General features: G+C 46.9%; 1 protein-coding gene across 1 annotated transcript in view; it reads left to right on the top strand.

Annotated features, from left to right (window-relative positions):
• Positions 1 to 443: 443 nt before the first annotated feature.
• Positions 444 to 24,752, top strand: part of SLC6A11 (solute carrier family 6 member 11) — a gene marked incomplete at both ends in the record, with an annotated part of 108,246 nt that continues 83,937 nt past the window's right edge. Inside the window, 4 exons of the mRNA XM_080915037.1 lie at positions 444 to 684; positions 3,975 to 4,109; positions 4,231 to 4,371; positions 8,114 to 8,204. Of these exons, the coding sequence (XP_080771163.1) occupies positions 444 to 684; positions 3,975 to 4,109; positions 4,231 to 4,371; positions 8,114 to 8,204 (608 nt within the window). The remainder of the gene's footprint in view (positions 685 to 3,974; positions 4,110 to 4,230; positions 4,372 to 8,113; positions 8,205 to 24,752) is intronic.

Below are 24,752 nucleotides of genomic sequence, written 5' to 3'. Positions count from 1 at the left end.
TGTCCATATAACCTCCGAGTAGAGATGGGAAAACTGAGGCCCAAGCTTCACAGAAAGGGGGTAGAAGTTCAGGTACTACACTCATAGTCCACTTGGGCCCGGAGGGAGGACTCTGCTGTTACCTGCACTCAGAAGCCAGTGAGTCAGGCTGCGGGGCAAACCCTGTGCCCTGAGTCAGCCAGGTGTGTGCAAGGTCAAGGTGTTAAGGGAGGCACTGGGCACACAAGGTCAAGTTAAGGGACCCGCAGCACCCCTTCCATCCGGGAGTTCAGGCGGGCTGAAAATGGCCTGGGCACTGAGTCCTTGTCCCGTGCGGTCCAGCCCTGGCGGCTCCCTCGGCTCCACCCCCGGCTCCCCCGCCCGCCGCTCGAGCCTCTCAAAAGCCCGGGCGCCCGGGGCGGCGGCGCAGAGCCGGGGCCGGCGCACGAGGCGGCAGGGCGGCCATGACTGCGGAGCAAGCGCTGCCCCTGGGCAACGGGAAGGCGGCAGAGGAGGCGCGAGGGTCCGAGGCGCTGGGCGGCGGCGGCGGGGGCGCGGCGGGGACGCGCGAGGCGCGCGACAAGGCGGTCCACGAGCGCGGCCACTGGAACAACAAGGTGGAGTTCGTGTTGAGCGTAGCGGGAGAGATCATCGGGTTGGGCAACGTGTGGCGCTTCCCCTACCTGTGCTACAAGAACGGCGGAGGTGAGCGCGGCAGGGACGTCAGGGACGCGCGGCGACACCTGGGGTGGGGTGACACCTCTCGTGCAGGGCCCTGATCCCCCCTCCCAGTCCCCAGGAGCCGAGGGACTGCACGGGGCCCACCTGTTTCTCTGCGCCTGCGTGCATGGAGCCGCTTCGCACCTGAGCGCGCCACCACCTGCCACCTGCCACCGGGCCCAGAGCAGCGTCTGTCACCTGCGTGAGAGACAGACCTGGTCCTGGAGCTCTGCTTTCAGGCAACTCTCGCTGGAGGTTTAGGCAGAAACCTGTTATTTAGCCTCGGAAGCTCCCTATCCTTACAGGAAAAGACTGATCTGAGTAGTCTTTTAGAGAGGTCACCGAAGTACCAGGAGAAGGGGCCCAACCATGTCTTGTAAATTTTTAAATGGCCTCATAGTCACCTTGGAAGGCAGTGCTTTTTTGAATTCCAAAAATGATGGGACCAAGCGTCTAAGAAGCTCTCCGTTTTACTACTGCTGAGGGTGAGATTGAGACTCCAAATGGTTTATTTTTATTTTTTATTTTTGTTTTTTTGCGCAGGATTGAGCTGACCCCTGAGGAGAACTTTTGGACAGGTTTTGCTGCACCCTCCTCTCTGTAGTGTTTTAAATTTGCTCTTCAGGCCCTTTCTAGGGAAAGTATTTTAGGTCTCTCTGGAGGAAAAACTGGCACCAAGCAGTTTCTTTTACTGGGCTCAGACTCACCCACAAAACTGCAATCACGCTGATGTGTGTGAGACGGGGGAAGACCAGCGTCCCTTCCAAAGACACTGTCGCGAAGTGCCACTGGGAAGAACTGAAGATCTGGTCCTCAGCTCTCCCAGCTCAGAGTGGGGCCCAGACTCCCACGCCCCCCCCATCACGGCAGGATGGCAGAGTAGCAAGGGGTCCCATTGAAACCTGTGGTGCTCCAGTTCCTCTCAGAAAAGGCCTGTGTTGGCATTTCCCCGCCTCCCTGTGCTTTCCCTGATCTTTGAGAAAAAAAAACAAAAAAAAAAAAAAACAAAAAAACAAAACAAACAAACAAACAAAAAAAAAAACACCAAAATCTTCAGACACTAAAAAGGTGACAGAGAAGTTGGTTGGCAAGGACCCTGCAGGGCTTCCTGTACAAACAGCTGAGGGACCTGCGAACCCCACTGCCTGGCTCAGGCCTTTTCTTTGGGGACATTCACCCTGAAGGCACAGGCCGCTCCAGGCCTGCCCTGCACTGGTAATGAAGTGGCCAGTGGTGTCCGTGGCTTGGCTAGGGGAGACAGCTGGCTGCAGACTCGGAGACCCAAAATGCACCCTGTGCCCTCAGGCGGGCTGTGCCTCACTGTGCAGACGGAGCCGTTAGAAGCTACCATGTGTGCTTAGGGTAGTTTAACAGAAACTACTTTAAGTTCTTGATTCATCTAGGAAGTGTCAGGCCTCAACAAGAAGCATCCTGCAAAGTAGAAAAGGGAGATAAACTGGGCTAATTAGAAATTCTGTTACATATTGTTTTTGAGGTTGTAGTTTGTAAAGTTGAAATGTCACTCATGTTGGTTGTTTGTTCTTTGATTTGCCACAAGCCTCCATCCGTGCAGACACCCTGGCTTGGGTGAATTAGTTATTTTAAGAATTACAGTGCTAGCTTTGTGAGTACATGGGCCAGCTGGCTTTCCCCCCAGTGTCATCTGTTGGGTTCATGGAGTCCACAGGTGAATTACAAGCTCTTAAGAGAACCACTTCAGCTTTTTAATCAAATAGATTTGGAGTCAGGCCTCAGACACCATTTATCCTGTCATACAAGTTCCTGCCTTCAATCTGGCTGGGCTGTGGTTTCCTCTAAAAATAACGAGTTCACAGGCCACACTAGTAGATTCCCACAATAATTGAAAGTATCTTATTCACTGGGTAGAATCTTAAATGAGTTTATTGCCCAGAAATGATTTAAGACCCTTTCAAAGCCTGGTAGATAAGTCCACACTATCAGGATTGATCAAGGTTGTTGCTGTTAATCTGGTGGCTAAAGAGGCTTCATTTAGCAAAAGCAATTTCAGGTAAAGCCTCCATTCGTAACATCAGATGGAGAATACTGTGTTTTCATGCTTTGTTATTAGAGGAGAGAAAGAAAATAAGGGATTTGGTGGGGTGGGGTGGGGGGTTCCCCATCTGTTCCTAGGAGCAAGGCTAACTTGATTTTATTTATTTTGTAGAAAGGCCCGGGCTGTGGGTATTGTGTTTAGAGCAGTCCTCACCCAGGCTGACCCTAAGCCAGCTTTGAAGGGGGATTCTTGCTACAAATTTCTTAGGGCTCAGAACCATACCTGGGATCATATGTGCAGGAACATTTAACCCCTTGAAGCCCTGTGCTTTTCATTGTATGATTTTCTGAAAAGTTTTTATTTTTATTTTTCTTCTTCATGCGAAAACTCTCTTAGGGGGATTCTACAAGGAAATAATGAGGGGTTGTCTCCGCTTACCCCCTTGAGATTAGTTTGGAGTTGAGAAGGGAACAACACATAGGAGGGAGATGAACTTAATCTGTGCTGGGGGGGGGGATGGGCTGAAGAGATCAATGCTTTCACTTCAGGCATGAAGGTTGGGTTTGAATCCTCAGCACCCACGTAAAAAGCCAGCTGTGGTAGTACACATCCCATATTCTAGCAACAGGGAGGTGGAGACAGGAGAGTACCTGGAACTCACTGGCCAGTCAGTATAGCAGAATCAGTGAACCCCAGATTCATTGTGAGACCCTGTACCAAACACAACATCAGGGTTATAGAAGAAGACATTGACTTCTGGTCTCTATATACATGTGCACAAACATGTATGTCCACACTGACAGAAAGTAAATTGATCTCTCAATCTCTATTTCTATTGCGCGCTCGCGCGCACACTCGCGCGCGCGCGCGCGCGCACACACACACACACACACACACACACACACACATCCATCCATGTGTGCACACAAGGAATTTCTCTACAAAACACTTTATTTCCCCAAGCCTCTTATTTCAATCACACAGCCATCCTGGGAAATAGTCAATGGCATTAATTATTAAGACTCATTTTACAGCTGGAGAAGTCGAGGCCCAGGGATAGGAGAGAGAGAGTTGCTTAAGGTAAAGAGTGGCAGAGGACACAAACCCCCTCCTATGTTTTGTGGCTCTGGCCTTTCCAGACAAATTGGAATTCTGGCTGGCGGAGAAGCATGTGCTGCCCTGGGGTACACACCCTCGGGATAGGACTGATGCTGCTGGAGAAAGGCAGGGAGTTTCCTTATCACCCTCTGTACCCCCACAGGGGCGTTCCTGATTCCTTATGTGGTGTTTTTCATCTGCTGTGGCATCCCTGTCTTCTTCCTGGAAACGGCTCTGGGGCAGTTCACAAGCGAGGGCGGCATCACCTGCTGGAGGAGAGTCTGTCCTTTGTTTGAAGGTAAGTGTGGATTTCTCAAGCAAAGTAAAGTTTGTCTCATTGATGCCAAGTTGCCAGGAGCCGCTGAAGGCTGTCTCAGGGGACAGAGACCCCAGCTGCTCTTTCCTGTTCCTCCTCACAGGTATTGGCTATGCAACCCAGGTGATCGAGGCACACCTCAATGTCTACTACATCATCATCCTGGCGTGGGCCATCTTCTACTTAAGCAATTGCTTCACCACTGAACTCCCTTGGGCCACCTGTGGGCACGAGTGGAACACAGGTATGGTCTCCAGGCTGGGTCTCTCCTGGTCCTGTGGAGGGATCTGGGGTTGGTGGTGCACCCTGAGTCTGCAGGCTCTTGTCCCAGTTCAGTTTCCTGGGAGTGGCCCCTGGAACAATGGTCACCTGATATTCAGCAGCTAGAGGTAAGACTGAGCCCTGAGGACACAGTTAAGGTATGACCAAGGGCTGGACTACAATATGAGTATCTAGTCCTGCTTCTTTGAGGGGTTCATCCCCCTTAATGAGGCAGAGAGGTGTTAGATTAAACTGAGACAGTTGCATTTATAGTAATGGGCGCACACTCAAAATTGCATTTGGTTGCCAGAATTTGAAAGTCGGAAAACATTGTGTGGAAATGCCGATTTCCAGCTTCTCACATTGAAAAGATTTATGTATTCTTATTTTATATGTGTGTTTGCTTGTATGTGACCATGTTCATGAAATATCTATGGTTGCCAGAAGGGGGAGCCATATCCACTGGGACTAGAGTTATAGAAGGTTAGAAAGTCATGTGGGTACTAGGAATCAAATCCAGGTCCTCTGGAAAAGTGGCCAGTGCTGCTAAATCCTGAGTTAACTCTTCAGCCCCCAACTTCTCTTTAAACACCAAATCTCTGGTAACCTCCCTTCTCGACAGAAATAGCCACAACCATGTCCAGGAAGCAGCAAATGCTTACAGATGACAGTTGCCAGCACCGCACCCAAGTTACTTGGTTTGCTTTATTTAGTTTAAACCAGCTAAATGTTTGAAGGCAGCAATATCCCACACACGCATGCACAGTGGAAAGTCTGGTAGGTCATCTTTGACTTAGATATAATCTGTCATCCTATCAGGACTTCTTTGGTAGTCTAGAGAAGGAGGTGAAAAACTGTCCCAACCCTTTCTGTGCTCACAGCACGCATCACAAATGGACTGTAGCACTCTTTCTTTCTGAGACAAGCCTGGGACTATGAGCCCTTCTCAGAGGTGCTACTTTTTGACTGGAATTGGGACACATACTTGGACCTATCCATCTATGTTAGCATCTGTGGTTAATTATGTCCGGGAGTGGCCTATCACCCCGAGAGCTGAGATACAGTAAGTCTGGGAACTGTGCTGGTCACGTGAGAAGCAGCAGCCATGTTAGGTCTAGAAAGCATAGCAGTCTAGTTTCTAGGTCTGTGTCTTTGCCTCCCCTGCCTTCCAGTCACTTCTGTGTCAGTTGTGGTCAACTTTCCTTAGGCCCAGGGTTCAGTCAGCCTTCCTTTGGCAAGGGACCTCAGGGAGATGTTGATCAAGCTAAAATTCAGGGATGCATTCTTGAACTCCTGATCATCAGTGTATTAAGTAAACTATAAACCTGTACATGCCTTGAATTTCCTCTGCAGCCACTGCCATCGGGGGCTCTTGGAAGATTCTGTGGCTTGACTCTGTGTTTGTAATTTCTCAAGATTTAATTTTTACATCATGTGTCAACAAGACATGTGTGGCTTAGTGGCTCAACAATTGCTTAGCATGCATAAGGCCCTGGGCTCCATCCCTAGCATTAAAAACGGATGGGCGGTAGGAAGGAAGGATGGGCGGGTGAATGGACAGACAGAAATGTTCGAGTGAGCTGAGGCTGAGGCATGCTGTAAGGTAGAAGATCTTGCAGAAAAATGAGTTGGGAAAATATGGGGATAATATGCAGGCTAATCTCACAGACTCTTTCCTTTGCTCTTGGTCTGCTTTTCTATTGGAAACGCAGTGCATTATCCCCACATGGAATTATTCTGCACATTGTGAGAGGGTATGCTATTGGTTTCCTGAGTTGAGTTGGTATTTTATTTATAAATAAATTAACTAAGGATAGAGTTTCATGTATCCCAGGATGGGCCTGGAGTTCCTGGTCCTCTTGCCTCCCCTGCCTAGGTGCTGGGATTACAGGGATGCACAGGGCAGCTTTAAGTTGTATTATACTTGATCTTAGATCAAAGGCTGAGAAGCAATTGACTTAGTATAATTTTAATTTCTTATCTATGAGAACACTCACACAGGTTTATAACCATTGTTTATTTTTATACAATCAATTCAATTTTAATGCAAATGACATCAGTTTTGACTATCCGAGGGAGTATGTATGTACCTTCCTGTCTGTCTACCTGCCTGTCTGCCTGTCCGCCTGTCTGCCTGTCCACCTGTCTGCCTGTCCACCTGTCTGTCTGTCTGCCTGTCTGCTTGTCCACCTGCCTGCCTGCCTGCATCTCTCTCATTTTATTCTGCTAGGGTTGAACTTGTTAGTATTGAGACATGGACTTGCTCTGTGGCCCAGGCTGGCTTCCATCTGTCCTTCAGCATCAGCCTCCCAAGTGTTGAGACTTCAGGTGTGACCACCACATCCAGCATAGTTTTTTTTTTTCCTCTTAGGAAAAATATTAAGCAACACCATTTTAGAGTCTGATGAAAGTCAAGGACGTCATCATTGCAGAAATGGGCTAGGGTATATCCAGTCAGATTGCTGACAGTGTTGGTTTCTAGACTCCAGTGTAGACTCTCTGGACACCCAGCCCCACTTGCTTTCAGCATAAGCCAACAGTAGCCAAGAGAAATGAGAATGACACAGACAGCTGGGTCATCTATTCCCAGTGGAGCACAGATCTTCCTGGCTTGTGATCCCTTTTACAGAGCCCATGACATCATCACTTGCTGTGCCTAATATGCTCCAGCCTCAATGGCAGGTGCATTTGGGGGTTCATCTGAGTGAGAAGGATCTGGCAGATGTAGCAGTACCTACTCCTCACTGGAGCTGAATTGATGTCTACGTCCTAAGGCAGCTAATGTAGGAGGCTGTGCTCCAAGGAGCCTGCAACCCAATGGCTCATGCAACTATGTCTGAAGGTGTGAGGCCCATGGTGGCTGACAGGTTCCAGATCAACGGCAGCCAGCAATAGAACTGTGGCTTGAGATATTCTTGTTTTTGCCTTTAGCAGGCTATAGGCTTTACAGAGGAGGGGGAGGGTATACATGGGGCCTCAGCTATTCCTTATCCTTGGATTATTTCTCTTCATAGTCAAGACAGTTAGAGAAAGTGATTCTTTGGAGGGTCTTGGGGTTCTTGTTTGGTTAGAATTTAGGAGAGGAAAGTCAAGGAAGGCTTCCTGGAAAAGGAGGCAGCTCAGAATTGCTCTGGACACTTGGGTGCTTCTGCTGCAGAGTCCTTTGATGATCAAATTTTTGAAAAGCGTTTGTTCAATAACCAACTTTTTGACTCACTGGAGCGAGGGAGGGATAAAAGACCACAGGCCTCTTCTCTATGTTCTTGCTGGTTTATTCAGCCCCCAGCTCTTTACAAGGCTGCTCCAATAGTCACCTCTTACTACACAAATGGGAATATCAGCTCCATCGGAGCTCCTGGGGATTTCTGTTCTATCCTGTTCTTTTCAGTGAGGGCACTGGGCACCAGAGACCAATGCCAGGCATAAGCAACGGAAACCAAGAAAGAGTAGAAGATGGTGTGCAAGGATTGGGGGAAGCTGAGGCCAGGGGGAGCACTCGGTGAGATGCTGGATGAAAACAGAGTGAGGCTTTGCTCCCACTGCGTCCTCCTCCTGATAGAGCCAGAGCAGGCTACCAGGGAAGGCTGTGGTCAAGCATGGCTTCTCCAGTGTGTTCTGACCCCTGTGTGCCAACACCACCTGGCCGTATCACCAGCTCTGTGTGCTCCCCGGGTCCGGCCCCGTGAAGGTTAATTTCCTATGTGTTTTGTCTTGTTCCCACTCAGAGAAATGTGTGGAATTCCAGAAGCTGAACTTCAGCAACTACAGCCATGTGTCCCTGCAGAACGCCACCTCCCCGGTCATGGAGTTCTGGGAGTAAGTGAAGGATCAGCTGGCCTTGTCCTCATCCCTGCCTTCCCATCTCCTCCCACCTCCATCCTGCTCCTGAAAAAGCCTAAGCTCAACTCCCTCCACTCCAAGCTTCTTGGCTCCCGTGGCTATCAGACTGCTGTAGAAGCAAGCATGTGTGTAGGCTTTTCTGGGGAGTCCCATGGGAGCAGCTGAGAGGAACGCATTCTGGTTCTTTGAAAACATGTCAGCATGCCTGCTTACTAGGGCGGGAAGTGCTTGGTAAAAGGAGTTTAAAAATTCATTCTGAACAGTGGAGAAGTCAGAGTAAGCTAGCTGTAAGCAAAGCCAGGAGTATATTTAGCCTTAGAAAGTCGAAGTCTCTGGGGATGGGGGGAGGTGGGGGCTAGCTTACTCTCAGTACCTGAAGTGTGTGAAAGTTCTCAAACATATTTAAGAAGGATGTGAGATCAGAAGAGCCCAGAAGGTTCTGAGCACCCCTTATCCCAAAAGCTATCACAATTTTACCAGAGTACTGAAGCACCATTATCCTCACAGGGCTGAGGAATACGGTTGTGTGTAAGCTGTACACTAACCTAGGGAGGCATCATTCAGAGGTGCCTTCTGAAGTGTACTCTGTAGAAGTGTATGATGCAAGTGTATAGATAGGTGGTTTCTGTAAGCATTGGAGGCTAGACCAAATGGGACCTGACATCACTGGTAAAGTCTCCCCTACTTTGTGGCTAATTATAGTAATGAATGGTGGATTCCTGAGCAATTTTAATTGGTTTTCCAGATACCATTTTGTTTCCTTCCTGCTAGAAGTCTGGCTGAATTTAGATCTGTCTGTCTTTATATTTGTTCTGTTTATGTATGTCCCCGGAATAGAACAGACATTTCTTTACATATTGTAAACCTTTCCAGGACTAGTATCCAATCCTTACATTTTCTTTTTACTATGTTTCTTTTCTCAGTTGTGGTTTTTGGATAAGTCTATATTGATATAAGGATACGGACTTCTTCATACCTACCCCTTACTAGTGTCGCACTCCATGAATGGTTACTTTGCATTTACAAGTCTTTTTTGTAGGGTTAGACTGTGGTCCATCCCCCACCATGGTTGAACTAATTGAGCTTTCTTGGCTGATTTTAGTCTGTAAACCTATCTTAGTTTGTTATATGCTACTGTAACAAAATACCTAGGACTGGGTGACTTATAAAGAACAGAGGTTTGTTTCTCATACTTGTACAGTTTGGAAAGTCCAGGGTGAAGAGACTGGTACTTGGTAAGAGCAGACTCCTGAACCATCAGAAGGCAAAATGGCAAGAGAGGAGCAAGGGGTCTAAATTTAGCTTTTCCTTAGGAAATCCCATGGTAACAATTTAGATCAGTTCCCATAAGCCACTTTTCAATTCTTTTGCATTGGGATTTCACTCTCCAACTCATACTGTAATGGGGGCACATCTAAACCATGGGCAGGGGTGAAACTGCTGGGTTGTGGGGCACATGTGGCATTGCTTTTAACAGACGATGCAGAGATTGCTCTAATATGCATCCTGAATACCAGCTTGAAAGAATTTCTGCTGCTTTGCTTCTTTCCTTCTTTTTTGGGGGGAGGGGGTGGTAGTTATTTTATTTTGTGTGGAAGTACTTAACCTGTTTGTCTGTCTGTACACTACGTGCATGCCATGCCTGCAGAGGCCAGAAGAGGGCATCAAATCCCCTGAAGCTGGAGTTGCACATTATTGTGAGCTGTCATGTGGGTGCTGGGAATCAAACCCAGGTCGTCTCCAAGAGCAAAGCTTAGGCCATCTCTCCAGCCCCAAGTGAACACTCCACTCTCTGTGCAGCTCATCATCTGAGCAAGTGCTTTTTGTTTCAAGTTTTCTCCAAATAGCATCCTGTGTGTAACTCTGGTTGGCCTGAAACTTGCTGCATAGACAACATTGACCTTGAACTTTCAGCAATCCCCCTGTCTCTGCCTCTCAAATATTTGCATTACAGGCCTTTGCCACTGCACTCCAGCCAGATTTTATTTCTCCCAGGTATTGAGCGTGAAATGGTATTTTACTATTTTAAACATGCATTTCCCTGACTGTCAGCGAAGTGAGCATCTTTTTGTGATTTTTATGCATCTAGAGAAAGACAAATCCTCCTGTATTTCTGTGGGTTGTTTTTTTTTTTTTTTTCTTGCTGCCAACATTCTTTATACCTTTTCTTCTAATGTAATTGTCTTTGCTATAGGATCTTCTCTGAGTGTGCAGCTTCTCCTTCCTTAGGTGTACAAAATTTTCCATTTTCCTGACTTTGTTCTCCTTTGTGGCTGGTACAGTTGACCTCTTATTTAGGGTGACTTTCCTCCCCCAAAGCTGTATGAACAGCTTCTGTATTTTTTCCTAAGAGTATTAATTTTTTGATTTTCCAGCATTTAGGAATGCCATGTATGTGATATAAGGTAGAAATGTAGGTTTTGTTTTCATGTGAAGATTGGATCTGTCCAGCAGCTGTGACCCATCTGTCACCCCGTCCCAGCAGCTTTGCAGTGCCTTCTCATCTAGACTAGGCTTTGCTAATAGCACAGGTCTGTTTCGGCATTCTTTGCCCCTCTAGTTGTTCTTTCTGTCTGTATTGATGTCACCCCATGCTGCTGTTATGACCCTTGACCTAGTCTTGCTTTGTTCATTTTCAGAATGATCTTTCTGTTCCAAACACATTTCAGAATCAGCTCATTTAGCCCAAGCAGCAAGAAATAAATGAAAACAACGTTGGGGATATTTGAGGTCAAGGTCATGACCCACTAGCTTAATTTGAAGAAAGCCATCTCTCTTGGATTACACTTTCAGTTCGTGAACATAGTTCAGCGGGCTCTTCATTTATTTGGGCCTTTTAGATGCCTTTCAAGCATGGCCTTGGAGCAGTTAGCACCCACACAGATGGCATTTACCTAGTCAGTCTCAAAAGGAGCCTATGTGAGGTACGCACGAGGGAGGAGGCTTCAGTTCTGGATGGGACAGCAAAGTGTTTTCTAACTATACCGGGTTGGGGTTCCCTTGAGCAATGTACAGGGGCTTATTTTGCTTACAAAGGTTAAATATGTATTTATATATATATATATATATACATATATATATATATATATATATATATATACCCAGCCTAAAACAAGACATGATATTTCTATAAGGCAGCATGTGTTTTCCCTACTGACCATTCACTCCTTTTGTAACGTATGTGTGAACCTTGTGGGTTTTTTTTTTAAATTCATTGTATTTGTATTCATTTTAAGGGGTTATATGCATGCAACAGTACGTTGTGGAGATCAGAGAACACCTTCGGCAATTAGCTCTCTTTTTCTGCCATGAGAGTCTTGGAGACTGAATTCACGGCTCCAGGGCCAATGACAGGGGCTTTTATCCATGGAACTGCCATACTAACACAAGTCCCTGTATGTTCAATGTCTTTGCCCACAGCCTGTGCTTTCTGCTAGCCTCGGAGAGGCTCTCAGTGCAAGCTTATAGGATGCCTAGGTGGAGGAGGAAGGCAGGCAGGTGGCATAGTAGGAAACCCTATGTGAGAAAGGGTAAGGAGGCCCTAGCGGGGGCCCATTCTTCACAAGTTTTCTATTCCTCAGCACCCATCACTCCCAGCACTACTGTACTATGTCTTTGCTACACATCAGAACGCCAACCTTTTCCAGCTGCCCCTCACTGCACATGAATGTGCAGGGGCAGCAGCATCTCTTCAGTGCATCTATGTCACAGGGTGCTGGGTGCTGTGCACTGACAACACGTCCTCAGGTGCCTTTTATTAGACCCTAACAATTCATCTTCTCAAAAGAAGGTTCGGAGCACAGAGACCATGAGAGGGTTCACATCATCCCGTGAAGATCTGAGAAAAGACAAGACATTGGAAGCACTGAGAGGCACTGGTGCCATTTGATGGGACCGCCATGTATTTCTGATCAACCCAGATTTCCAATTACCTGACATTCACTGGACTCAATCAGACACCTCTCCACAGTGTTCCCTGGACACCACGAACATTTTCTCCAGCCCCATGTTTGAGAACACTTTACTAGGACGTGGTTCTTTTTTGAGTTGAGCTGATAGTTGGTTGATCCTGGGACTCTGGGAAGAACTTTCTAGTTTTCCACCTGCCAGTCCTTGAGTCCTGGGTCAGTTTTCCCAGAGCTGTCCCACCACCATGCTTTCTGGCCTCTTTCTTGTGTGCCTTCCCCATTTGTACTCAAGTCTCTGTTATTTACACCAGGGTCACCATGTCTGGTCAAAGCACAGGCTTTGGCTGCCTGCTGGTTCAGAAGTTCTACAAATGCCTGCCTCTTGCTGTATGTAAGAAAGACATTGTATTCGAGGGAGGCAGTGATGACAAATGCCAATCTCTAATACACAAGTGGAACAAACCTTCAGATGACCATAACATCTATGACAAGTAGCTGCTTCCCTGCCTGCAACTGGTTGGACTTCATATTGTTGAGAACACCCAGCCCAACCCACAGCAAACCCATTTAAAATTTCATTTTCTTTTCTAGAATGTATCTTAAGTGACTCACTCAGCCAACAAGACAAGCCAGACCCTGCATCTGTCCTGGTTCTGACTCTGGCAGGGGCTTGTAGGGTGGGACAGCTTGTCTTTCTAATGTCACATTTTAAGATGGGACCATGGTGGTTTCCCTTAGTTACCATTATGCTTCAAGCCCATGTGCTTATCTGCATATGTCTGCATTTCTAAATCTTGAGCCTGCATCCTCTGGTGAGACTGAGCTGACCGTGTGTTCGCTTTCTTTCTCAATCTCCTCATTCTTCCCTGTCCCAGAGTTTTGTGAGCAACCCAGACTCACGATGCGTACAATTACAATCACTCTGCACAGGGGCCCATGCGAGGAATGTTCCTAGCACTTACTGTGTGCTGGGCTACAGCAAGCCTCTGAGGGGTTCTGTCTGTTTCTTATTCAGCACCTAGCCTGTGTGTCTGGGCTATCCATACTGCAGGTTTGTTTGTTTTGTATCTTTAAAAGTTCCACAGATATCTTAATTCATCATCCTTGGATAGAAATCGGGGTTCAGAGGAACAGAACTGTTGAGACTGGGTATCTCCCTTGCTGCCTCTGTCCCTCCTTATTCCTTTCTTCCTTCCACTTCCTCCCTCCTTCTCCACCTTCCTTTTCCATCCTTCTCCAGCCCCCCTTCTCCCTCTTCCCCTTTTCTCCCTCTTCCTTTTCCTCCCTTCTCCCTTTCCTTCTTCCTCCTCCCCCATACTGGTCTCTCTCTACCCTTCCCCTGTTTTCTGTCTCCTTTCTGCCTCTTCATCCTGCCCTCAACTCTCTTCCTTCCCCCATTTTTTCTCTCTTCCTCCTGTTGCTGGCTTTCAGTGTGGCCCATACATACCCTGTCTTGTACCAGGGTCACCCTCCTGGCTTGTTGCCCTCTCTTTGCCTGCATCTGGTTCTGTGTTTTCACTGAATCTTAATTCAGATGTCAACACCCTCCCGAGTGGCACAGTGGGATGATGCCAATTCCCTTAGCTTTCTCTCTGCACAGCGCCTTCCTGAAGTCCCATGTCTGTGAGCTGGCTCATCCCCCTTCATCTTTTATGTAGTTTAAGCCCAATGCTAGCACAGCCGGTGTTCTTTGTTCACTGTTGCTTGCTAGCACATTCGAGGTGCTTTGAAAACATTGTCAGAAATCCATGAATGGAATAGTAAGCGAGTGGATGCATGCACTGCATAGCCCCTTCCGTTTCAGCTGGAGGGTGGAAGTGGATAATTCCAGCTGGCAATATGGGAAGCCATGACCCCTCCCCACACTGAGCTGTGTGGACAGGCCTGCTGCACAGGTAGAGTATTTGTGAGCAGCTCTTCCACCTGTGACATGGGGACTTGTGTTAGTCAGCATTCCTTGCTGTGATAAAACACCCCAGGTAAGGAGCTCCAAGGAGGAGAAGGGTCTGTGTCTGCTCCCGGTCTCACAAGTCTCAGTCATTGCTCACTTGGTCCTGTCTGAGTCCACAGTGGCAGAGTGCACCACAGTGGGAGCAAGTGATGGAGGAGGTGGTTCATCTTACGGTGGTCAGGAAGTCGACAGAGATTGGATGGGACCTGGATTCTAATGTTATCTCTCACATATGTCTCCCTGTTCTAACCTCCTCCTAGGCTCTCCCTCCTAAGGGTCCCATGGCCTCTATGTGGTGCCATCACTAGACATTAAGCCTTTACAGGGCATCTAAGATCCAAACCATCAAGCAGGCTATGCCTGTTCCCTGTCTAACTGGCCTGTCTGGGTAGCTGTGAGGAGTCTCAAGGAGAATGGCATGAGGCCCTGCGTGGGCTATGAGCAGACACACAGGCTAGCTGCTTTTTATTGAGCATCCTAGTTAGAGTCACTGTCGCTATGATGAAACACCATGATCAAAAGCAAGTTGTATTTGGCTTATAATTCCACATCATAGTCTATTAGTGAAGGATGTCAGAACAGGAACTCAAACGTAGCAGGGACCTAGAGGAAAGAGCTGATGCAGGGGCTTTAAAGGGGTGCAGGTCACTGGCTTCTTCCTTACATTCTTTCAGACTGTTCTCTTGTAGCATCCAGGAATACTATCTTCCGGCTGGTACCACCCAGAATGGGCCGGACCCTCCTCCACCAATCACTAATTAAGAAAATGCCCTACAGGCTTGCCTACTGCCTTATCTAATGGAGACTTTTCTCAACTGTGGTTCCTATCTCAAATGCCCAGTGCACTGAGCCACGATGTTTCTTCTGCTCAACTCTGCTGAGGCAGAGTATTGGCTGGTACTGAGCTGTCATGGCTTGTGACCTGAGAAAGCTTGTGTCATACCCCTGCTTCAGAGACAGAAGGACCCCAGAGCATTTCCCTAGGTCAGGACTAAACACTCTGGTACCATATGCTTCCTGACCCTGTTCCACCCCAACCCATCACACTGCATGGGGCTGAAGTTGTAAATCTCAGTGGTAGGTGCTGTGGCCTAGCTGGAGTCACTTTCTTTTCCCACAAAGGGTGTGCCCCTGGGCAACTTGGGTGGCCTCTAGGAGTCTGTGTGTGCTTCTCTGAGCATAGCTCAATGTGTCACATTAACTTCAAATGAGACAGTGTTTAGAGAACACCCAGCACGTGGTACATGCTCAACAAGCAATTTTAACCTTGTCCAAGCTTCTCCTGGGTGTCCTCACATCTGTACTTAGAGATGTGAGAAACAGTGGAGGAATCCAGGAAGTGAGAGGGACTGGACTTTCTGAAGTACTTGACAAAAAACTGTGGGGATGCTTGCACAGAGCCAAGAAGAGGGATGCTGCCTATCCAGCTTGTGGGACAGGCTTCATGAAGGTGCTGGGGCTGACCCAAGCTGGGCTTCAAAGGATGAATAGATGTCCACGTGGCTGATTGCGGAGCTAGGAGAAGGGACTAACACAGAGTGGACCACGGATACTGAGGTCACATGCAGAGCTTGTGATGCTGTAGTGAGTGTGGAGAGAGGCTAAAGGTGGCAGGACAGTGCGTCTGTTCACCTACAGTGGTTACCCCTGGTTACCCCCTTACCTGTGGTCAGCTGATCAACAACGATAAATAGAAAATTATCGATATAAATCAATTGGTATTTGTCTATTTTAAACTTCACACTGTTCAAAGCAATTAGATGAAATCTTGTTCTTCTATGTCAGGGGGAGATGTCATTTGTTCTGCAGTGATGGGGAGAGAGAGTGAAAGTGGGGAGAGGGAGGGAGATGCAGTAAGGGGGAGGGAGAGGAGTGAGGAAGGAGGAGGAGAGAGGGAAAGGAGGGAAGGGGGAGAGGAGGGAGGGAGAAAGAGAGGGAGGAGGAAGAGGGGAGAGAGAGACCACAGAGGCCAGGGTTGCTGAAGGTTACCTCCCTCAGTCACTTTCTTCCCCACCCCCCCATTCATGCTGTATGTGCTTCCTGCCTGAAGTGGTGTAATATCAAGCTGCTTGTGTTCAGGTGACTTCCACATTATGTAGTGACAGCCCAAGTATATAAGAGTAATACTGAATTTCAGATACGCCAACCAATGAGGAATCAGCAGATGCTTTAAGGAAAAATTAATTTCTCTCTCTTCCCCCACCTCCCTCCCTCTCTCCCTCTCCTCTCCCTATCCTACCAATCCCGTGTGTGTGTGTGTGTGTGTGTGTGTGTGTGTGTGTGTGTGTGTGTGTGTGTGTGTGTTTGTGTTGGGAGCAGTTTCTCTTTTTGGCCTAGGATGGCCTCAAATTTCTTATTTGTTGGAATTTGTTGAGTTTCAAGTCGACTTGGAATTTTCAGTCTTCCAGCTTCAGCCTCCCAAAGGGCAAAATATGTATATTTTAGATGTATAGGGAAAGCATGGCATATATAAAGGACTCATATTGTATGGTGTCAGCAGCCACTGGAGCTCCTGGAACTTTGTTCTCTGCTTAGGAGGGAGTTGTCATGCATGTCTTCCAAGAGAGCTTGCTCTATGCCAGGTGTCATGGAGGGTCTGAGGTACATTATGAAAAAACCAAGTAAGAGAGTGCCCTTGTAACTCAATGTCTGTCTTCTAAGGAAAAGGCTAGCAGGCTACAGACTTGAGAGGATCTGGGTCAAGTGGGCTTCCTTGAAGGGACAGCATTTGAGCAGGGACCCAAGAGGAGTGGAGTGATATACTTACATGTCAGGGACAAATTCTAAGGCCAGAGGAGCAGTGTGGGATGTGGCCCCACTGTGGAGAACTTGTGTGTTCTGAGGCTCACATGCAGGGTAGATCTTTCCTGATAGACACTTGAGAGACCCCATCTTAGTTGGCTTTCTATTGCTATAATAAAGAGTGCAACTAAAAGCAACCTGGGTAGAACAGGGTTTATTTCATTTACCTGTCCTGATCATAGTCCATCACTGAGGAGGTCAGGGCAGGCACTCAAGGAGGAAGAGTCTGGAGCTATGGAGGAGTGTAGCTGGCTTGTTCTTGTAGCTTGTTCAGCCTGCTTCTTCCTACAACCCAAGAACACCCACCCACCCGTAGTGAGCTTAGCCCTCCTATACCAATCATTAATCAAGAGAACACTCCCATAGACTTGCCTACAGTCAGTCTGTTGACCACATTTTTTTTAAATTGTGGTTTCCTCTTCCCAGATGATGCTAGCTTGTATCAAGTTGACAAACTACTTACCCTTCATAGGCCCTAATTTTTTCTGGACCTTGTGCCTTTATGGATGGTTGGAAATAATGCCATAGACTGTCCTGAAAGAGTCCCTGTGGCTCTGGGAATAGGACAGAGCTCTGCCTTGCATCCTGGGTGTGCTGGGTGTGGCCTGGTTGCAGGAAGCTGGTGTATCCCTGGGCAGAGGGAGACTGAGACTGTCCTCAGCTGTTGGGAATTCATGGATGGCAGCAATCTTGGAGGATGGCAGCTTCCTCTTCTCCACTGTGCTGACCCCTGATGCAAAGGACATGCCTGTGCCCCAACTTCCTAAGGTTTCCCCAGTGCTTTCTCTTGCTACAACATGTCTTCTGGACTCACATCAAATCCTGGGTGGGTCTTTCCCCAATAGAGACTCATGGGAGGCTCCAAATTGGCCAGGACTTTAAGGTTAGTTTCTTTTGTTTGATAGTAACAAGATGGTTTTTTACAAGTACCACCTTTTGGGACACATATTGCTTTGTCTTATTTCTGAAAGCTTTTTTTCTGGGGCGTGACCCCACTAGTTATGCGTAGTCCAAGCATTCGCACGAAAGCACCATTCATGATGGTTAAAAAAAAAAAAGACAACAAAACCACATGTGAGATGTCCCATGGGTGAAATTATTCAGCAGCTATAACAAAAAGAGCAAGATAGAAAATGTGTTGGCACAGAGGGTGGCTGCTATTGAGCAGAAGGAGGGGTGAAGTGTGGAGAGAGACATGTGCAGGCTGAGGTGCTGGCATTTGAAATGGTCACCACTTCCTTGGCTTCTGGAGTCTCTGTATAACCATACTGAATGAAAATGGGATCAGAGCCTAACCATGAAATTGCTCATTATGAAGTTATACTTAGTATGTGCAACCTAAAGGTCATTGTTTTGGGGTGCTAGAATTTCTATTTCGACTTGTAACATCAGGTGAACTGTGGAGTGTTTGTGTTCAGAAAGTTTCTTATGGTCCCGGAGAGTTGTCTCAGTGTGTTAAATGCTTAGGATCTCAGCTCTGAGGCACATAAAAGATGGGTGGGCATTGCCAGCCTACCTATAATCTTAACACTTGTAAAGCTGAGACAGGAGATCCCTGAGCATAATTAAAATGGAGAATGATCAAGAGAGATATCTGATATCACCTATGGCCTCTACAGACATGCAAACACACCTTCATAAGTACTTGCACACACATGAGAATAACATACACACGGGCTCATATATATACACACATACATACTTACATTTATACATACACACGTACACCAGTACACACATGGAGGGGGGAGAGTTTAAGATTTTAGATCATTTTAGATTTCAAGTTCTCAGATTAGAGAGTACTTTACCTGTATTTATAGATGCTTGAAGATACACATACCCTTAACCTCATCCACATGTCTGGGAGGGCACATAAGATGTCACTTATCCTCAGACTACCCAGCAGTAGAACTCACAGAAAGTGAGATAAACGGATAAAAGTAGGACTCACGGTGTCAGTGAGTGAGACGCCAATCTTCATGATCCTCCTAGCCCCCACTTAGAGCCCTAGCCCCATCCTGTTAATCTTAACTCATCAGTTCATTCTTGTCAATATTGACTCATTTAATTCTGCAGCCAGCTCTAAGAGATGGGCAGAAGACAGATCTCCATCTTCCCTTTAGCCAACACAAGGGTGTTACCCCAACTCATGGGCCTGAACCCCAAAGCCAGTTCACCATTCACTCCTTCCCCTGAGCACTTGTTCTATGCTGCTACAGGCTGTGCATTGAGGACCTCCCCTCATTGAGACACTGGGGACTCTTGACTTGAACACAGCTAAGAAGAACAGGGAAGGGGTCAAGACACTTGCCAACACAAACCACAATGGTTCTTTGTTGTCTCAGCAGGGTTGTGACCTCTTTATTCTAACTGTTGAATATTTAACTGGCTGCATCACTGGCAAATGGAATTTTAGCAACTAAAATATAGTGTATTCTATGTTTCCATAGTAGATTGTAAATCACATATTGCCCCATCCCTAAGAGATCACATCATTAACAATTCACTCTCTTCCTTCCCTGGGATCCTGTATAACTGAAACTGGAAGATTATTGCTGAAATCTACTGTTCTGATTTCCTTATGCCCAAGAAAACGTCTCTAGTGGTCCCTACAAAGCTCCAAATGGAGCCAGACCCCCATTTTGCTGCCAGTGGCATTTGAGGAATAGAGAAGGCCCAAGGGGAACTTTATTTGCTCTTGGGTACCAGATGAAGTTATCTGCCTCAAGCCATTTCCATCAGGGTAGTCTCCTGGCCCAGAGCCCCAATCTCAAAAAAGACCAGTCTGTTCTGTCATGGTCTGAGCTCCTCACTGAAAGCCCCACCAAGGGTCGGGCATTGTTTTCATGGACAGTTGTGAAAAGCTGTTCAGTGCCGTGATGTAATGTGGGAAGCTAGAGACTTGGACCTTGTGGGGCTAGCATCAGGAATCACTGTGCCGTTGCCTTGGGCTTATGTCTTACTTATATCTGCTGTCCCAGCTTTTATAGAACAGCCATAGCAATTAACCTTAATAAAATTCTTCACAGTTAGGGTCTCCTCTTGCTGGACATTTGTGACCATCCAGAAAATAATACATCTGAAATTAGTCAGGAAAGTACTGGCCATTTTACCTGACACATTACACTGTATAATGGGAAATAGCCAGTTGCACATAGGTCCCGTTTTACATCCTCATGGCTACAATGAGGAAAGGGAGTCACTTTCAGATATCTCCTACTGCACACCTGCCATTACACAGAGTCACAGAGGCTTGTTCCTTCCACCCACCTGTGCAGATGATGTGTCGCAAGGCTGACTATCTGCCCAGCACAGCATGGGGATCAGAGGTTAGAGGTTAAGGGGCTTGTTGAGGTACCTATCAGGGTGAGCCAGAGATGTGCTCAACACAGCCTCTGAACCCCACCTGCATCCTCCTGTGATTGCTCATTCTTCTCTCCTGCCCCTGAACAATGTTAGCATTCCTGTGTATCTCAGGTATAACATCCACTGGCATGTGCTTCCCACAGAGTTCCAATAGCAGCCCTCTGCCAACATCCCAGTGCCCACGGCCTATCCCTGGAAGATTGTCATCACTAGATAGGGCGTGTTCATGAAAAAGGAAGAGAAGGGAGGCTGGAGAAAACTCACAGAAGGCTCCAGCATCTGTGCTGAACAAAGGCATCTGGCGTTTGTGGTTTGCCCTACACTCTAAGAGGATCATTTAGAAAGTGGCTTGGACCTTGTTTTAGAAAAAAAGGACTTCCTGTCGGGCTGGGCCAGATGTTAAATGTGAGACTGATCCTGTCTGCTGCTTGTTGAGAGGACGGGAGCTGGTGAATTGATGCTGGCTCTGACATGTTTTCTGTGGTCCTCTCACTGGCAGCAGGAAGCATCAGTGAATAAATGATCCCAATTCAGGAACAGGAGCAGAGTGGCTTGGAGATGCCTGCTTCTTCTTGATTTTAACCAATGTAAGAGCATATTACACTGTCCAGATTTGTGCGTGCACATGTGTGTGTGTATGTGTGCAAGTACACACACACACACACACACACACACACACACACACACACACACACTTCTGTTCCCCTGTGCTCTACCATCTTCCCTTCCTATGGAGTGGGCAGATGAACAACATCCAGGACAGAGAGGGATCCCCAAACCTGGGCAACCTAAGGCTCCTTCATTGATATAGAGGAAGTAATTCAGATTCTCAGAGTTTTCCTCAGCAGCATGATGTCTGGCTTCACAACTGTTTCACTTACCATGTTCAGCTTCATGGGATGTGAAAATGGTGAACACTCATAAACTGGGCTTTGATATGGGGACTGAGGTTTGTTCCCTGGTTAAAGATACACAGTTTATTCTGTCTCTACCACAGTCAGCTGCCGTCTCAGGAATGAATGACCAGCACTCAGTGTTCTGTGCTGTAGCTCCAGGATGCTCCGTTCACTATGTTCACTCCTCTCACCCTAGGTGTCTCCAACTGTGAAGTTTCAGTGAGTCACCAGCAGCTAGGCACCTCTGCTTCTCCTGGTGTCCTTGTTGAACTCTGTCTACTTCTCCCACAGAGGAGCAGACTTTGGGCACCCCGCCCATCTCTATGTCTGCCCTTGCTGTCTCAAATGTGCATACTTCTAGATTCACTGTCTCTGTCTTCTTCCTCATGCCCCTCTGGTCACACCACACAGCTGTAAAGGGTGGAGGAGAAGAGACGTTGAACTGACATATGGGAGGCTAGAGTTCAAAGCCAGGCTGTGCCACCCATATGTTTTTTGTTTGTTGGCAAATGAATTAGCTACCATCCTACTGCTATGGTAAAACAACCTTGAGTAAGGCAACTTATAGGCAGAGGCATTCACTGGGGATTATGATTCCGGAGGGTAGCAGTCTATCAGGGAACAGGGGCACTTCAGCAAGGGACATGGTGACTAGAACTAGAAGCTGAGAGCTTACCTCTTGACCATAAGCAGGAAGCAGAAAACAGAAAGCATACTGGGAATGGAGTGGGTTTTCAAAACCTCAAGGCCCACCCCCAGTGATGTAATTCCTTCAAAGAGGCTACACCTCCTAAATTTCCCCAAATAGTGCCACAAACTGGGGACCAAGTGTTTAAGTACATGAATCTTAGGGCAATGTTCTCATTCAAACCAGCAAGTTAAACGTGTGGAAAACGCAATTCCTCTGTATAATGATTGTAAAACTAAACGACAAGCCTAAGTGTCCATGTTTTTGTCCATGTCATGCACAATGTAGAATTGCAGTGGCCCCCTTATTCTTGTGTCAGAGTCTGAAAGCCACAGGAAGTTTAAATCCTATAAATTCCTACATATAAACACTTGAGTTAATGGTTAATTGATAAATTTTGAACAGTGTTCAACAGTAATGACTAATAGTAACATCCAAGAATACCACTGTGACAAAGTCACCCAGTCTCCATCCTTGTACTTTGTGGTTCTTATTAAGTAAATTAAGGGAAGCTCCCAAGGTAGGTAGCAAATAGACTGGAGACTTTGGTTAAAGAGGAAGCTCATGTCTTGGACAGGATGTAGAGGCGTAGTGAGAGATTTTGTCATGCCGCTCGGAATGATGTACCATTGAAGGCTTAGAAATTGTTTATTTCTGAGATCTTCCATTCAATATTTCCAGAATATAGCAGACCATCAGTAACTGACGTTGGAGACAACCATGTGCCTTTGGAAAGCAGAAACATGCTGGGTGGGCACTTTCTTCTGAGCAGGTGTTTAGTAGATTTATCGAGATACAATTTACCTATAAGATGGATTATTTAAGTATACAGCTCAACTGTCTTGCATCAACTCACATCGAGCAACATCATAACACAGGTTAAGACCACTCCCATTTCCCGAATGAACTGCCACTGTCTAACATGTGTCTCCTCCGACCTCCAAGCCACTTCTCATCTGCTTTGTCTCTGTGGACATGCCTCATCTAGACAGAGTATAGAAATGGAACTGGGTCTTTGGTAATTGGCTTCTTTCATGTGATGGTTTCAAGGGTCATCCCTGAAACAACAACTTGACTCAGTGCAGGAGGGGTGTCCCTGATCTACACTGCTTAGGGCCAAAAGTGTTTCAGACCTTGGATTCTTTCCTAACTTTTGTGATATTTACACCAAGTTTAAAAGCAAATTCATTTATGTTTCACACTCAGAGGGAAGGAAACTGTAGAGAGTACTCCTAGTGTGTCTGGACTTCACTGTGAGCTGGAGTTTTCTACTTATGATGTCAAATTGCCACACAAAAGCTTTCTGCTTTGGGAGCACTTGGGGTTGGGAATCCTCACCCTGCACTTAATCCCTTTTTCTTTAAGTAATACAATCTATGCCATATGGACACCGCACGTCCTATTGGCATCCACAGCAGATGGATATTTGAGTGGCTTCTCCTTGGGGCTATAGGGACTAAATGCTGTTGGGAACAGTAATGTGTGGGTTTGGGGTTGAACCTGTTCTTGGTACTTCTGGGGCAATATGTACTCAAGAGTGGGGTTGCTAGGTAGATTATCTTTTTTAACTCATATTGTGGTCCTTACTATTAGTGTATGTGTGTGAACATACATGTGTGCACCCTGTGTGAAACTATGTCCATGTGTATATAAAAGTCAAAGAACAGCTTTCAAAAGTCAGTTTTCTCTGCACACCACAGGTTCCAGAGATTGACATCAGGCTACAGAAGCTACACTGTAGAGGGCAGATGCTTGAGGCCTTGCAAGGTATCCACCTCCATCCCAAACGCCAGCTGAGCCACCTTTTCAGCTTTATCAGTTGTTAGTTTGTGTGTGTGTGTGTGTGTGTGTGTGTGTGTGTGTGTGTGTCTAACTTTTACAAAAATACCAAGCTGCTCCCCAGGGCTTCCAACCTGTGCTTCATCTTTACAATATATGAGACTCTATTGTTTCTGGTGCGGTTTGTTAGTTTCTGCCTTTTGCATTGCAACTATCCTAGTGGCTGGGGAGTGACTGTTACTGTGGGTTTGCTCCACATCTTCCTGAAGGATGTCTGTAAAGACAGATATGGAGTGCTAGGTCAGACAGAGTTTATTTCAGGCCTTCTAAGTGAATTCCTAGGGAAGTCTGGAGTGGGCAGTGTTTTCCTGAATGAGGGTCCACTGTGGGCTGAGAACTCAGTGTCTTGAAGAGGTCACAGGGGTCAGCAAACTACTGGCCAAATCCTTGTTTTCTGTAAATAACGTTTTACTGGAAGATAGCCGCACTCTCTCATTTGCAGATTGCTCCTGGTTGTGCTCACATTGCAGGGGTAGAGCTGGCGTCTGGGATGGAGGTGGATGCCTTGCAAGGTCTCAAGCATCTGCCCTCTACAGTGTAGCTTCTGTAGCCTAAGCCTCTAAGATCCTGGTGCACAGTGAGGTGTCTACACCAAGTATGGATAACCCTGCTGTGGGAACTGGAGCAAGGAGACTTGTGGTGGTCTTTACAGTCTGAACTGGAGTATGCAGGGTGGGTAAAAGTTTGTTGGCTTGGGGAAATTGCAAAGGACATTTCCTGAAGAGCAAACAAGAGAGCGGAATTAAATGGGGGGCTGATGGGAGACTTGTTTAGCTATCCGGAAGGTTCTACAGAGACAAACTAGAGGCAGCACCAGATACTTCGCACTAAGTTTCTTCTCTAATTGGATACATTCCTTGGATTCTGGGGGTTTGAACTCCCATCTACAAGATGAACTTCTGATCTGGCTGTCCCCAGGACAAGACAAGGCATTCACATGAAGCTGGGGTGGGGTCCTCACTTTCCATTCCAGCTCTGTTGAGGGAGTGTCTGAGCCCCCCCACTCTAAGAGCCCCCCAGATATGAAAAGAGTTGAAGAGCTGAGTTTGTTCCCAGAAAATTGTAAGTAGATTC

This window comes from Micromys minutus (genome assembly GCF_963924665.1).
Source record: "Micromys minutus genome assembly, chromosome: 3".
Lineage (NCBI taxonomy): Eukaryota > Metazoa > Chordata > Mammalia > Rodentia > Muridae > Micromys > Micromys minutus.
This window is presented reverse-complemented; position numbering and strand designations above follow the sequence as displayed.